The sequence below is a fragment of the Rhinatrema bivittatum genome, chromosome 1 (genome assembly GCF_901001135.1).
Source record: "Rhinatrema bivittatum chromosome 1, aRhiBiv1.1, whole genome shotgun sequence".
Taxonomy (NCBI): domain Eukaryota; kingdom Metazoa; phylum Chordata; class Amphibia; order Gymnophiona; family Rhinatrematidae; genus Rhinatrema; species Rhinatrema bivittatum.
The window spans coordinates 487630202-487644108 of NC_042615.1; the positions used below are offsets into that span (position 1 = coordinate 487630202).

At 46.9% G+C, this 13907-nt stretch overlaps 1 protein-coding gene across 1 annotated transcript in view; it reads left to right on the plus strand.

The window, feature by feature from the left end:
• The first annotated feature begins 13148 nt into the window (after positions 1 to 13148).
• Positions 13149 to 13907, plus strand: part of LOC115094743 (transmembrane protease serine 9-like) — a 175385-nt gene continuing 174626 nt past the window's right edge. The window contains exon 1 of the mRNA XM_029608000.1: positions 13149 to 13261. Within this exon, the coding sequence (XP_029463860.1) occupies positions 13210 to 13261 (52 nt within the window). The 5' untranslated portion in view covers positions 13149 to 13209. The remainder of the gene's footprint in view (positions 13262 to 13907) is intronic.

A 13907-nucleotide genomic window follows, 5' to 3' on the forward strand; every position in this document is an offset into this window, starting at 1 on the left:
TTGTATTTGTTTCTTAGTGTTAAAGTGATTCCGCAACCAGAGAGGGTGGGTCTTTCTCTCCCTGACTCCCCTCCATTGTCTTCTGAGTGTCCTTAATCTAGTAATTTCCATATATTCTCACTGCTTTTTCCTTTTATTCCTTTTGGAAAACTTTTCCTTGAATTGTGTTAAGGGTTCATAGTTGTGGACTATTGGAATTGTATGATATAATGTTATTTCCTATTATATACGGTTTGTAAATGTTACATTTTCATTTTTCTTTTCCTTTTCTACACAAGAATTTTCTTGTAATATAAATAAAACTTGCATAAATAATTTATTTTTTTTAAGTACAAATGTATCTTTCTGTTTTATGCTGCTTGGACAAAGAATTCCAAAAAAGAGCTCCTGCAATGGAGAACATTCTACTCTGGAATTCTACCCAACATTTTCTTCTCAATCAGCCAAGTTGTACTGGATGTCTGTGACATGAGAAGCTGCACTTTTCAGTCCCTGTCAGGGTTTCTGTATTCAGGGTAATTCACTGCTGGAGCTGTACAGGACAATAAGGCAGGATACTGGGCTAGACAAGGGCCGGTCTTCCGCCTAGCCAGCCCCCCTCCCCTCAAGTTGAGCCCTTAGGTTCTGGGGGCCAGTAGGTCTTTGTAGCAGCAGTACATCGTGGTGAGTCTAGCTGGACAAGGCAGGGCCTGGATGAGGGAAGGCTTGGTACAGGCTGGGAACAGGGCAGGACAAGACCAGAAAGACAAGAACAGGACTGGACAAGGCAGACAAGGGTAACACAGAACAGAGAACATGGAAGCCCGAAGGCAACAAGGCTGGAACCCTATAGGTCACTAGGCTACAGGAAGGCCTGGATAAGGCCACAAGGCAGGGCCCAAGACAGAACAGGCCTGAAGGCCATAAGGCAGGATACTAGACAGAGTAGGCTTGAAGGCCTCAAGGCTAGGTACTGAATAAGAGCAGAAGGCCTGAAGGCCAAAAGACAAGGTACAAAGCTAGATCAGGCCTACAGGCCACAAAGGATAGAAGACAGAGTAGGCCCAAAGGCCACAAGGCAAGGAAAGGAGCAAGAAGCCCCAAAGGCCACAAGGCAAGGAGCAAGAAGACCCAAAGGCCACAAGGCAAGAGTGGCCAGGTCAATGAGGCAAGGATGAAGTGGCGAGGCTGGGTTACATAGGGAAGGAGCTTAGGTGTGGTGCAAGCAGTGAGGAGGAGCATGGTAAGGCTGAGGACCCCTGGTGGAGTGGAAGCTGCAAGGTAGGCTGAAACAGAAAGTCATTGAAGGAGATGGCTTGGATAGCTCTGGACAGAGCTCACTGGATGCCTCTGTAGGTAGGGAGATTTCATAGTTATCTGAATCAGGGTATAATGAGGCTGCACAGTGGTCAAAATTGTAACTGTAAACCCCCAATTTAAGATGACCTTCCTCCTGTGTCCCATTTTCCATGGAGGCAATAGGTGGATAGATAAGGTGAAGCTTGGCTGGATGACTGGAAAGGCACCGTCTTCTGTGCATACTTCATCTGGAAAGGTGCCCTCTTCTGGGTATTCATGGTCAAGAGGAGTGCCACCCTCTGGATGCTCAGAGTGTTTTCCATGCTGGATTGAAGGCTTAGGGCTGCTTGAGAACTGGACCACTGGCTCAAGGTTGCTTGAAAACTGGATCACTGGCTCAGGGTGATTGGAGAGCTGGATATCCAGAACAGTAGCACCTCCCTCTGAGTGTTCACTTCTACACAGAGTTATCAGACTGGAGTTTTTCAATGGTAATGGTAAAGGGCTTTGCAAGGCAGGCTCCCACTGGAACAAGGCTGTAGCTACAGGTTCTTCCTGGAAATGTTCAGCTGGAATGGAATGCACTTGCTGAGATAGGTCTGTTACACTGTACTGTTCCTCCTGGAGTGGATCATCTGGTCCTCCAGAAGCTGAGGCAAAATATGACTGTTGGATCAAGCTCCTCTTTAACAGAGGCTTTAACAGTGTTCTCACTTCACTCACTGGTTGTCAAGAAATAATTGTTCCTGGAGGCAGGACAGCAGTCTGGCATGGACTCTGTGGAGCAAGGTGGGATTTAGTTTGAGCTGTGTTCCAGTGTGAAGATTCTAAGGAGGCAGAAAAAAGTGCATGCTTCCTTCTAAGCTGTCAGCGTTGATCTTGTTAACAAGTTGCTGCAAACAACTGTGGTTCTCTGAGCTCTAGAGGCAGAATTAATTAGCTTTGCTTGATTCACAGTTTATACCTATGGGGACAGAACTGGATTAAGCAGTGCTTTCACTTTTCCCTTTTAAATTGGAATCAGAAGAAAGTTTTACTTTTCCAGATAAGGAATTTAAACCACTTGAACAAGCTATGGTTGCATTAGCTGTGTAGTTAGAAATAACTTGGCAATCTGTGGTTTTCAAGAGATTTGTGTTTTTCAGAAGACTTGTGCTGGGAGTTTCCTTAGTAGTCTGCATACAAGCAGGCTGCAGTAATTGTTGGCAATCTGTGGTTTTCAATAAATTTGTCCTTTTCAAAAGTCTTGTGCTGGGCATTTCCTTAGTAGCTGCATATAGGCAGCTTCCAGCATTTGTGGCTTAGTTTGCGCCAACCAATGCCCACAAGAAAAGTATGTCTGTGAAGGTTGAATACTACACTTTTTGCATCACCAGCTTTCAGATTTATAAGCAGGAGTAAGGTAAAAAAAAATGTTAATTTTAAAAAATGAGCACTCAATTAACAAGCGTCCGTTTTCCTAACCTGTGCACAGCCACTTCTCCTGGGCACCCAATGCCGGGGAGGTGCTTGGGATGCACAATTTTCCCTAGTGCCTCCTTTTTAATGCAGTAACTCATTTGCCTACAGCATCGTGCGCCCAGGAGAGGTAGATGGGCGTGCATTAGGAAAGTAGGTGCCCAGTTTGGATGCACAATTTTAGTGCGTCCATATTGCATCGGCCTAAATGAGCGTGAAAGGACCCAGAACTAAGCAAACAAGGCAGAAAAAAAGTGTACTAAGGAGTCCTGTAGTGTTAAAGCAGGAGCATAATTACTCTTGGAGGTAGCAGAAAATTCTGTTTGGGTTCACTGGCTAGGCTAGTAATCCTATAAGTTCTCTGGTGGACAATGGTAAACCTTCTCATTCTGTCAGGATTTCTGGACTCTGGGTACATCACCCCTGGATCTGTACAGGATGACAAGGCAGGATACTGGGCTAGACAAGGGCCAGTCTTCCACCTAGCAAGCCTTCTCCCCCTTTAGGTTGAGCCCTTGGGTTCTGGGGCCAGTAGGTCTTTGTAGTGGCAGTACATAGTGAGTCTAGTTAGACAAGATAGGGCAGGCTAGAGCAAGAATTGGACAAGGCAAGGCTTGGTACAGGCTGGATGAAGCAAGGCTTGGTACAGGCTGGGAATAGGGCAGGACAGGGCAAGACAAGGAAAGGTCTGGACAAAGACTAAACTAGGCAGACAAGGGAAGGACTTGGCAGACAAGTTTAACACAGATCAGAGAACACAGAAGCCTGAAGGCAAGAACGCTGGTGGCCCATAGGCTACAGGAAGGCCTGGATAGGCCAGAAGGCAGGGTACAAGTCAGAGCAGGCCCAAAGGTCACAAGGTGGGATACAAGACAGAGTAGGCCCAAAGGCCACAAGGCAAGGCGTAAGAAGGCCTGAAGGCCATAAGGCAAGAGAGGTGCAGGGTTAGAGAACCAAGGGTGAGAACATGATGAGGCAAGGTTAAGAACATACGAACATGCCATACTGAGTCAGACCAAGGGTCCATCAAGCCCAGCATCCTGTCTCCAACAGTGGCCAATCCAGGCTATAAGAACCAGGCAAGTTCCAAAAAACTAAGTCTTTCCCATGTTACTGTTGCTAGTAATAGCAGTGGCTATTTTCTAAGTCAACTTAATTAATAGCAGATAATGGACTTCTCCAAGAACTTATCCAATCCTTTTTTAAACCCAGCTACACTAACTGCACTAACCACATCCCCTGGCAACAAATTGCAGAGGTTAATTGTGCGTTGAGTGAAAAAGAACTTTCTCCGATTAGTTTCAAATGTGCCCCATGCTAACTTCATGGAGTGCCCCTTAGTCCTTCTATTATCCGAAAGAGTAAATAACCACATTTACCCGTTCTAGACCTCTCATGATTTTAAACACCTCTTTCGTATCATATCACCCCTCAGCCGTCTCTTCTCCAAGCTGAAAAGTCCTAACCTCTTTAGTCTTTCCTCATTGGGGAGCTGTTCTATCCCCTTTATCATTTTGGTCACCCTTCTCTGTACCTTCTCCATCACAACTATATCTTTTTTAAGATATGGCGACCAGAATTGTACACAGTATTCAAGGTGCAGTCTCACCATGGAGCGATACAGAGGCATGACATTTTCCGTTTTATTCACCATTCCCTTTTTAATAATTCCCAACATTCTGTTTGCTTTTTTGACTGCCGCAGCACACTGAACACACGATTTCAATGTGTTATCCACTATGACGCCTAGATCTCTTTCTTGGATGGTAGCTCCTAATATGGAACCTAACATTGTGTAACTATAGCATGGGTTAGTTTTCCCTATATACATCACCTTGCACTTATCCGCATTAAATTTCATCTGCCATTTAATTGCCCAATTTTCCAGTCTCACAAGGTCTTCCTGCAATTTATCACAATCGGCTTGTGATTTAACTACTCTGAACAATTTTGTATCATCTGCAAATTTGATTACCTCACTTGTCGTATTTCTTTCCAGATCATTTATAAATATATTGAAAAGTATGGGTCCCAATACAGATCCCTGAGGCACTCCGCTGCCCACTCCTTTCCACTGAGAAAATTGTCCATTTAATCCTACTCTCTGTTTCCTGTCTTTTAGCTAGATTGTAATCCACGAAAGGACATCGCCACCTATCCCATGTGTTGAGTCGGAGGTGGACCCTTGGGCCGAGGTGGTGTTGACTCAACCCATAGGCAAGACCTACGGGTCCCCACCATCGGCAGGTGGAGTGGGCTAATAGGCAGAGACCGCTGGCGCGTCACCTATACCAGCCCTCGTTCTCCATGGGTTGAGCCTTTGGGTGCCGGGGCAGCAGGACTAGGTGGGCCTCGAGGTTGAATAGCGAGAGAGATTGGTTCAGCCCAGAGACAGCAGGTGATAGATGGCGTATTCCTACTCTGGACTGGGTAAGGTACTGGAACTCGGGTGCCAATGGAACAGAGGCTGACTGAGGGCGCTCGAGCAAAGGTAGGCCGAAGCCTAATAAGTCCACGTCCAGGGAGTAGGCTTGGAGAGGTGTCATATGACTGGCTTGGATCAGGGCCAGTGGAAATGTGAAGGTTGTGGCAAGCGATGCTGAGTTCTGATCACGGAGAAGTCAATAGCATTAGTCAATCAAAGAAATGGTCAGGGTCTAGAGATAGGATGGAGCATGGTCAGGCATAGCGGAGGTCTGGGTCTGGAGATAGGATGTAGCGTGGTCAGGCGTAGCAGAGGTCTGGGTCTGGATATAGAGTGTAGTGTGGTCAGGCATAGCCAAGGTCTGGGTCTAGAGATAGGCTGTAGCGTAGTCGGGCGAAGCGAAGTCAAAGTCCGTGCAATCAATCCGAAGCATAGGCAGGGCAGGAATGAAGAGAACAGGAACCAGGAACAACGAGGGTCAGGAATGAAGAGTAGAGTCGAATCTCTGGCAGCAACGAGTACTCGAATAGCGAGGAGACCTGTTGCAAAGGCAACGCTATGGAGCGAGGCCTGAGCTTAAATACAACAAAGAGTTTGATGTCATCATCCGGGGCGCCTAGGGAGGGGTGCAGTGCGGGTAGTGGCATCTCTCCGCGGACCACACAGAGAGGCCCGAAGAGCAATGGTATCCTGACCTGAAACGCTGGGGACTATGCCAGAGCCGGAGGCACCGGGGGTGGCCTGAGGCCAGAGCTGGTAGCCCACCGCCGATAGTGTGGAGGAACCAGAAGCTGGAGTCCGTGTAAGAAGGTGAGGGGGCCATGCCGTAGGTCTGACGCGGACGGCACGCGTAACACCATGACTTTTTTCTTTTCCTAGAAGCCTCTCATGAGGAATTTTGTCAAATGCCTTCTGAAAATTCAAAACCACTACATCTACCGGTTCACCTTTATGTGCATGTTTATTAACTCCTTCAAAAAAGTGAAGCAGATTTGAGAGGCAAGACTTGCCTTGGGTAAAGCCATGCTGACTTTGTTCCATTAAATCATGTCTTTCTATATATTCTGTGATTTTGATATTTAGAACACTTTCCACTATTTTTCCTGGCCCTGAAGTCAGGCTAACTGGTCTGTAGTTTCCCGGATCACCCCTGGAGCCCTTTTTAAATATTGGGGTTACATTAGCCACCCTTCAGTCTTCAGGTACAATGGATAATTTTAATGATAGGTTACAAATTTTTACTAATAGGTCTGAAATTTCATTTTTGAGTTCCTTCAGAACCCTGGGATATATACCATCCAGTCCAGGTGATTTGCTACTCTTTAGTTTTTCAATCTGGCCTACTACATTTTCCAGGTTCACTGTGATTTCATTCAGTTCATCTGAATCATCACCCTTGAAAACCTCCGGAACTGATATCTCCCCAACATCCTCATTATTAAACACAGAAGCAAAGAATTCATTTAGTCTTTCTGCAATGGCCTTATCTTCCCTAAGAGCCCCTTTAACCCCTCGATCATGTAATGGTCCAACCGACTCCCTCACAGGTTTCTTGCTTCGGATATATTTTTTAAAGTTTTTACTGTGAGTTTTTGCCTCTACGGCCAACTTCTTTTCAAATTCTCTCTTAGCCTGTCTTATCAATGTCTTACATTTAACTTGCCAATGCTTATGCATTATCCTATTTTCTTCTTTTGGATCCTTCTTCCAATTTTTTAATGAATATCTTTTGGCTAAAATAGCTTCTTTCACCTCACCTTTTAACCATGCCGGTAATCATTTTGCCTTCTTTCCACCTTTCTTAATGTGTGGAATACATGTGGACTGTGCTTCAAGGATGGTATTTTTTAACAATGCCCATGCCTCTTGCACAATTTTTCCTTTGTAGCTGCTTCTTTCAGTTTTTTCTAACTATTTTTCTCATTTTCTCAAAGTTTCCTTTTTGAAAGTTTAGCATGAGAGCCGTGGATTTGCTTACTGTCCCCCTTCCAGTCATTAATTCAAATTTGATCATATTATGATCACTATTGCCAAGCGGCCCTACCATCATTACCTCTCTCACCAAATCCTGTGCTCCACTGAGAATTAGATCTAAAATAGCTCCCTCTCTTGTCTGTTCCTGAACCAATTGCTCCATAAAACTGTCATTTATTCCATCCAGGAACTTTATCTCTCTAGGTGTCCCAATGATACATTTACCCAGTCAATATTGGGGTAATTGAAATCTCCCGTTATTACCGCACTACCAATATTACAGGTCGATACAGAACAGTGCGCTCAGCTGAGTGCACTGTTTAGCCCCCATTTGGCTGCACGTTTTTGACAAGCTATTATTGCCCCTTATACTGTAAGGGGTAATAGCGCATGGAAAACACGCGGCCAACCCCCCCAAACTAATAGCACTCATCCCATGCAGGCAGGGGTTAATTTCAGACAGCACCGGGCAAGTGTACAGAAAAGCAGAAAAACTGCTTTTCTGTACACCCTCTGACTTAATATCATAGCGATATTAAGTCAGAGGCCCCAAAGATTAAAAAAAAAGTCTTTAAAAAAAAATTAAAAAATCTGCCCGAGGGTTGGAAAACGGATGCTCAATTTTGCCAGCGTCCGTTTTCCGAACCCGTAGCTGTCAGCGGGTTTGAAAACCGATGCCGGTAAAATTAAGCGTCGGTTGTCAGACCCCGCTGACAGCTGCCGCTTCCACTATTACACTAGTGTGTCCCTAGCGCCTTATTAGCGCCGGCACTAATTTAAATACTGTATCGCGTGCCCAGGAGAGGTGCCTGGGCGCGCATCGGGAGAGTGGGCGCTCACCTCGGAGTGCCAGCTCTCCCGAAGTTTTTTTTTATTCGGCCTGTTGGTTAGCTTCCCTAATTTCTCTTAGCCAGGTGGATGGTAGTATACTCCTTTCCTAATTTCATCTTGGCCAGGTGGATGGTAGTATACTCCTATCACTATAGTCTTTCCCAACACACAAGGGATTTCTACCCATAAAGATTCGATTGTGCATTTAGTCTCATGCAGGATGTTTATCCTGTTGGACTCTATGCCATCCCAGACATAAAGCGCCACACGGGTGCTCCTCTCTGTCATTGCGATATAATTTGTACCCTGGTATAGCACTGTCCCATTGGTTATTGTTATGATTCTGCACTTACCTCTGCAGCGCAGGAGCTGCCGACCTTTGCAGCAGGAGCCGTGGACTTTAATCTTCAGCGCAGCATGGAGCCGCGCCTTTTGGGACCCTCTTGCGGCAGGGAGTGCCGCCGATGCCCTCTTCAGCCTCGCGACCTGAAGGCTGCAGTCCCCGGGCTTTCCTGGTGGCTGGAGCTGTCCTCGGTGCCTCCAGCAGCGGCAAGAGCCGCTGCTGACATCGGGGCCTGTGCAGAAGCCCGGCTTTTCCCTGCACTGCTCCTGCAGCATGGCTGCTGGCCATAGTTCTCCATATCTTTCTGCTTCCTGTCTCCTAGGGCACAGGCCGCGCCTCCTTCACTGATTTAAAGGGCCAGCCTCCTGGCCCCACCAGGACTTCTCTCAGGGCATTTCCTGATCTTCAGCCCTATATAAGGGCCCAGCTTCCAGTCCTTAGTTGCCTTCACAAGGAGTTAGTTCCTTTCCAGGACTTCTCGTCTTCGCTCCTGCTGGTATTTCCTGTTCTTCGTGGGATCCCTCATTGTTCTTCATGTTCCTGGTCTCTTCTGGAACTTCTGTCTTCCTGATGTCTCGTGGGTTTCCTGATGTTCCTTCCTGATGCTTCGTCTCCGCTTCTGCTTCCTGGACCCTTGGTTCCTCATCGCTACCTTCTCTGGTGTGTCACGTCGTGTCTCGTCACCTCGTGGCATGGGCCTGCCTCCTTGTCTCGCAGCACTAGTCTCTGGAGGGTCAACTTCACTTGAAGCCAAGTCTCGTCTTGGACCCATGTTTCATGCCTTAAGCCAAGTCTTGCCTTGGCCCCCTTCCCTTTGCTTGAAGCCAAGTCTCGTCTTGGTCCCTTACCCTGGAATTCGTCTCGGCCCTCGGATGTTCTTGTGGCTGCACCGTCCATGCCTAAGACTCTGACTGAACCTGTGCCTTTCCAGCATGGTCTGCGACCAGCCATGGGCGGCTGTGTAGGGCGCGCCTTGGTACAGGCTTCTACTGAATCTTCGCCATGTTCCGGCTTCAACTACCACATATTTGTCTGGAGTCTGCTTCGCACTCAAGCGTGGTCCGTGACCAGTCCATGGGCGTGGGCTGTGTAGGGCGCACTGCATCGCTGCCTCAAACCAGTACTTGTTCCTAAAACCTTGATCCTGAGTCTTCGTGCTCAAGCTTCTCGTCTGACTTCACATCCCAAGCTTCTCGTCTGAGTCTTCACGTCCCAAGTCTCCTGTCTGAGTCTTCATGTTCCAGAGCCTTCGTCTGCCCTTGTCTCCTGCCCGGCCTGCTGCCATTGCCGTTCCCAGTGGCAGGTCCGAAAGGGCTTGGAGGACCACTCAGAGACCAACCAAGGGTGGTTGGTCTCACTGAGGTATGCAGATCGGCAGGGGCCTGGGCTTGGTCTTGACCCAGATACAGATTTGTCTCACCAGCCTCGGTGTTTCCCCGGAGCTCCTCTCTGGGCTCACCGAGGTCCAAGGGCACACATCTCCTATTCTCGTGCAGCAGCTGCTCATGGCATCTCTTGCTACATCTAGCCAAAGCCTGCGTGCACATAACAGAAGGCAAGGCCCCCCCTCTGTAACAGTTATCCTCCTTTCACCATGTCTCTGAGATGCCAATTATGTCTCATTTTCTGCTATACATTCTATCTCTCCCGTCTTACTTTTTAGACATTTGGCATTGGCATATAGACATTTCAAAGTACGTTTTTTGTTTCTATTTTCATTCTGCTTTTTAATTGATAGGGATAAGTTAGAATTTTTTAGCATAGGTGAGTTTTTAGTTACAGGCACTTGGACTACGTTTCTTATTATTGGAACCTCACTGTCGGGATGCCCTAATTCTAACGCATCATTAGTATCCTTTGAAGATACCTCTCTCCAAACCATGCGCTGCTGAGTGACTGTCGGCTTTCCCCTTTGTTCTAGTTTAAAAGCTGCTCTATCTCCTTTTTAAAGGTTAGCGCCAGCAGTCTGGTTCCACCCTGGTTAAGGTGGAGCCCATCCCTTCGGAAGAGACTCCCCCTTCCCCAAAAGGTTCCCCAGTTTCTTACAAAACTGAATCCCTCTTCCTTTCACCATCGTCTCATCCATGCATTGAGACTCTGGAGCTCTGCCTGCCTCTGGGGACCTGCGCGTGGAACAGGGAGCATTTCAGTGAATGCTACCCTGGAGGTTCTGGATTTAAGCTTTCTACCTAAGAGCCTAAATTTGGCTTCCAGAACCTCCCTCCCACATTTTCCTATGACGTTGGTGTCCACATGTACCACAACAGCCAGCTCCTTCCCTGCACTGTCTAAAATCCTATCTAGGTGACGCGTGAGGTCTGCCACTTTCGCACCAGGTAGGCATGTTACCAGGCGATCCTCATGCCCACCAGCAACCCAGCTGTCTACATTCCTAATAATCGAATCACCAACTATGATGGCCGACCTAACCCTTCCCTCCTGGGCAGTAGGCCTTGGAGGCACATCCTCGGTGCGAAAGGACAATGCACCACCTGGAGAGCAGGTCCTTGCTACAGGATCCTTTCCTGCTGCACCAGGTTGATGCTCTCCGATCATGAGACCTTCTTCCTCCAAGGCAACACCAGGGCTGCCAGTCTGAAGTTGGGACTTGGCTACTATGTCCCTGAAGGTCTCATCTATATACCTCTCTGTCTGCCTCAGCTCTTCCAGGTCTGCCACTCTAGCCCCCAGAGATCGGACTCGTTCTCTGAGAGCCAGGAGCTCTTTGCATTGCATGCACATGTACAACTTCTCACCGGTGGGTAAAAAATCATACATGTGACACTCGATGCAAAAGACTGGGAAGCCCCCCTCTTGCTGCTGGACTGTTGCTTTCATCTCAAATTTGTTCAGTTCCTAGTTAAGTTTTAGGTTGCTATGGGAGTAGGTATGTGTCTAATTAGCGTCCTTTAAATGTATTAGTGAATTCACTATATGTCTGGTAGTGGCCTACAGGGGAATGATCAAACTCTCAATAAAGTGTGAAAGTGGCACCTGCCTATAAATTAAATGATGAGCTAGGGGTGGGTTGGGAAATACAGTCTAACTTCTGTTTATTCGCTGCCTTACTGATTATTAAAAGCACAAACACACTAAATAATATTCCCCAATAGTTAACTGCGCCCCAATACTTTTAAAAAAGAAAATTTCCCATGCAAAACTTACTGATTCCTTTCAGCCACCAGCACGGTGCTCCTCTCCTCTCAGTGCTCCTACTGGGTAAAGGGCAGTAGCTTGGGTGTGGTGCAAGAAGTGAGGAAGAGTTTGGCAAGGCTGGAGGTCAAGTTTGCTGAGGACTCCTGGTGGAACGGAGGCTGCAAGTCAGGCTGATTCAGGAAGCCATTTAGGAGATGGCGTGGATAGCTCTGGGCAGAGCTCACTGGAGACCTGTGCAGGTGCAGAGGCATCATAGTAATCCAAATCATGTTATGATGAGGCTACACAGTAGATGAAATCAAAAGAGTCCCAATCCATTTTTATTTTATCCACCTTTGCCCTTCATCCAGCTGCCTTGTATTGCATGTCTGTAGCACAGGACAAAAGCACTGTGCAGAACCATATCTTTATTAATTTTATAAACATTCCCAGAACACCTGAGTAAACCTTTTTCTTGATTTCATAACTATACTCATTTCCTGTATTGCCTAATATTTGTGATCTGAATTCTAGGGAGCCATTTTTACAACAAAACTGTGCACAGGGGCACTCAGGTGATATGAGCCACCTATTTTTAAACATCCTTTCTGGCTAGCAAACTGCCTTTTGTGTTTGCTGTGAAAAGATCATTTATTCCTAACCCTGGTAAGATGTGTCTTCATTTAATGTGATGACCATTCATGGGTACAGTGGGTGGGTTTTCCAGTGCCCTCCTGTTTTTTCTTTCATCTCCTGCTGCTGCTACTCTGCCTAACCTTTTTCTCTCTGTGTTGCTTTCCCCCTTCTCTATCTCCCCCCCCCCCCCCCCCCATCTGCCATATTCAACTGAGGATGGCATCCTTTGAGCTCTGCCCCACGTCAGAGACGTGGGACAGCCGAGAAAAGGGGTAAAATGAAGAGGGGTGGGACAAGGGCAGCAGACATGTCTATACTGTACACCCTTGACCCCGCTCTGGTGGTCTATAGCGGTTGTAGCAGCAGGTCCTCCCAGCAGCTGTTCTAATCAGGCTCTTTCTGCCCACACAACTTTCTTACCTCCTAGAACAATCTTCCTGCACAGCCATGGCCTAGAGGCACTATTTATTTATGTTTTATTTTTTAATTGTGGGACGTTTCCCCCACAACTTGGAGCAGGCTAACATGAAGAAAAGACAATGGTGTAGGTCCTGTTTCTGCAGGTTGGAGTGAGGGATTTCCCCCTCTTACTGCTTGCCTTTTGAAAAATGCCCACAGCTCCAGGTCTTGATGGTTGGGTCTTTTCAGGCCTTCCACTGTCTCACAAGCATTCTGGATGTGAAAAGTTGAAGGACCAGAACTTCAGCAAAGGGTATCATCGTTATTTTATTTACTTCACATTAAAATGGATCACTGAAATCTTGAAAATACGGCGATGAAGGGCAGCTCAGATTTTATACAACCATATTTACAGATGATATGCTAGTGCCCCCCTGCACTCTCTCCCCCCCCCCCACCCCCCCTCAGCACAAGAATCCTGAAACTGGGCTTGACAGGCTTGTAGCATTGGCAAAGGATCCCACATTCCTCCCAATACAGAAGCAGGGCCTGCTGCCCCTGTGACACTCATGGAATGCGTGATGTCACCTCTCACTATGAGACAGCACAATCCATGCTGTGATGTCATGGGATGGATAGCCACCTGACTCCTAGCTCTCTCTCCTGGTTTCAGGTAGAACCTTATTACTGTCCCACCTGAGACTTCAGCCGGCGTTCACCTAACAGAAGGATGAAATACCATTTTCTTATTGCCATCAATTTGGTGTTTCAGTGTTTAAGCTGTAAGTTGATGGGTTTTGTATTCCTCTTCTATCTTTAGGGACTCTGGAAAATGAACATGTCACTGTTGAGGGCAATCACAATAAGGCGTCCTCTGAGGTGAAATAGTTCTAGTGCTTTTTGGGGGGGAAGGCGCTGTATGGCATATTATGCAACAAACATGGTTAGAGATATTTAAAACTAGAATACGATGGCAGATAAAGACCACAAGTCCAAACTACTCTTCCCTTTTTCTCTTCCTGGTGCAATGCTGCAGACCCTGCTCCCGCTAAGGATCTTCTGTTTTTTCCTGAATTCTGCTGCTGCCTGTGCCTTCACTACTTCTACTAGGAGGCTTTTTCCAAGCAACCTTTAGACACATGCACACTCGCTCACTCATTCACTAACTCACTCACTCTGTCTCTTGTCTCCTATCCTCTGCCCCAGACAGATCAACCTGCAAGTACATTTTAAAAAGGAAATTCCTTTTGAAAATGTGGACAGCGTGTACACCTTGGGTATTTTTGTACCCATGTAATTTGTGCCTGAGTGGGAGCAGGTGTAGAGTACACACTGGAAAGTATGCATGGGGGCTTTCTTTCCCTCAACCTAATCCCATCCCGTTTTCTCTGTAGGTAAAAGCATGCATGTTGTTTTGTAGCGCGTGTA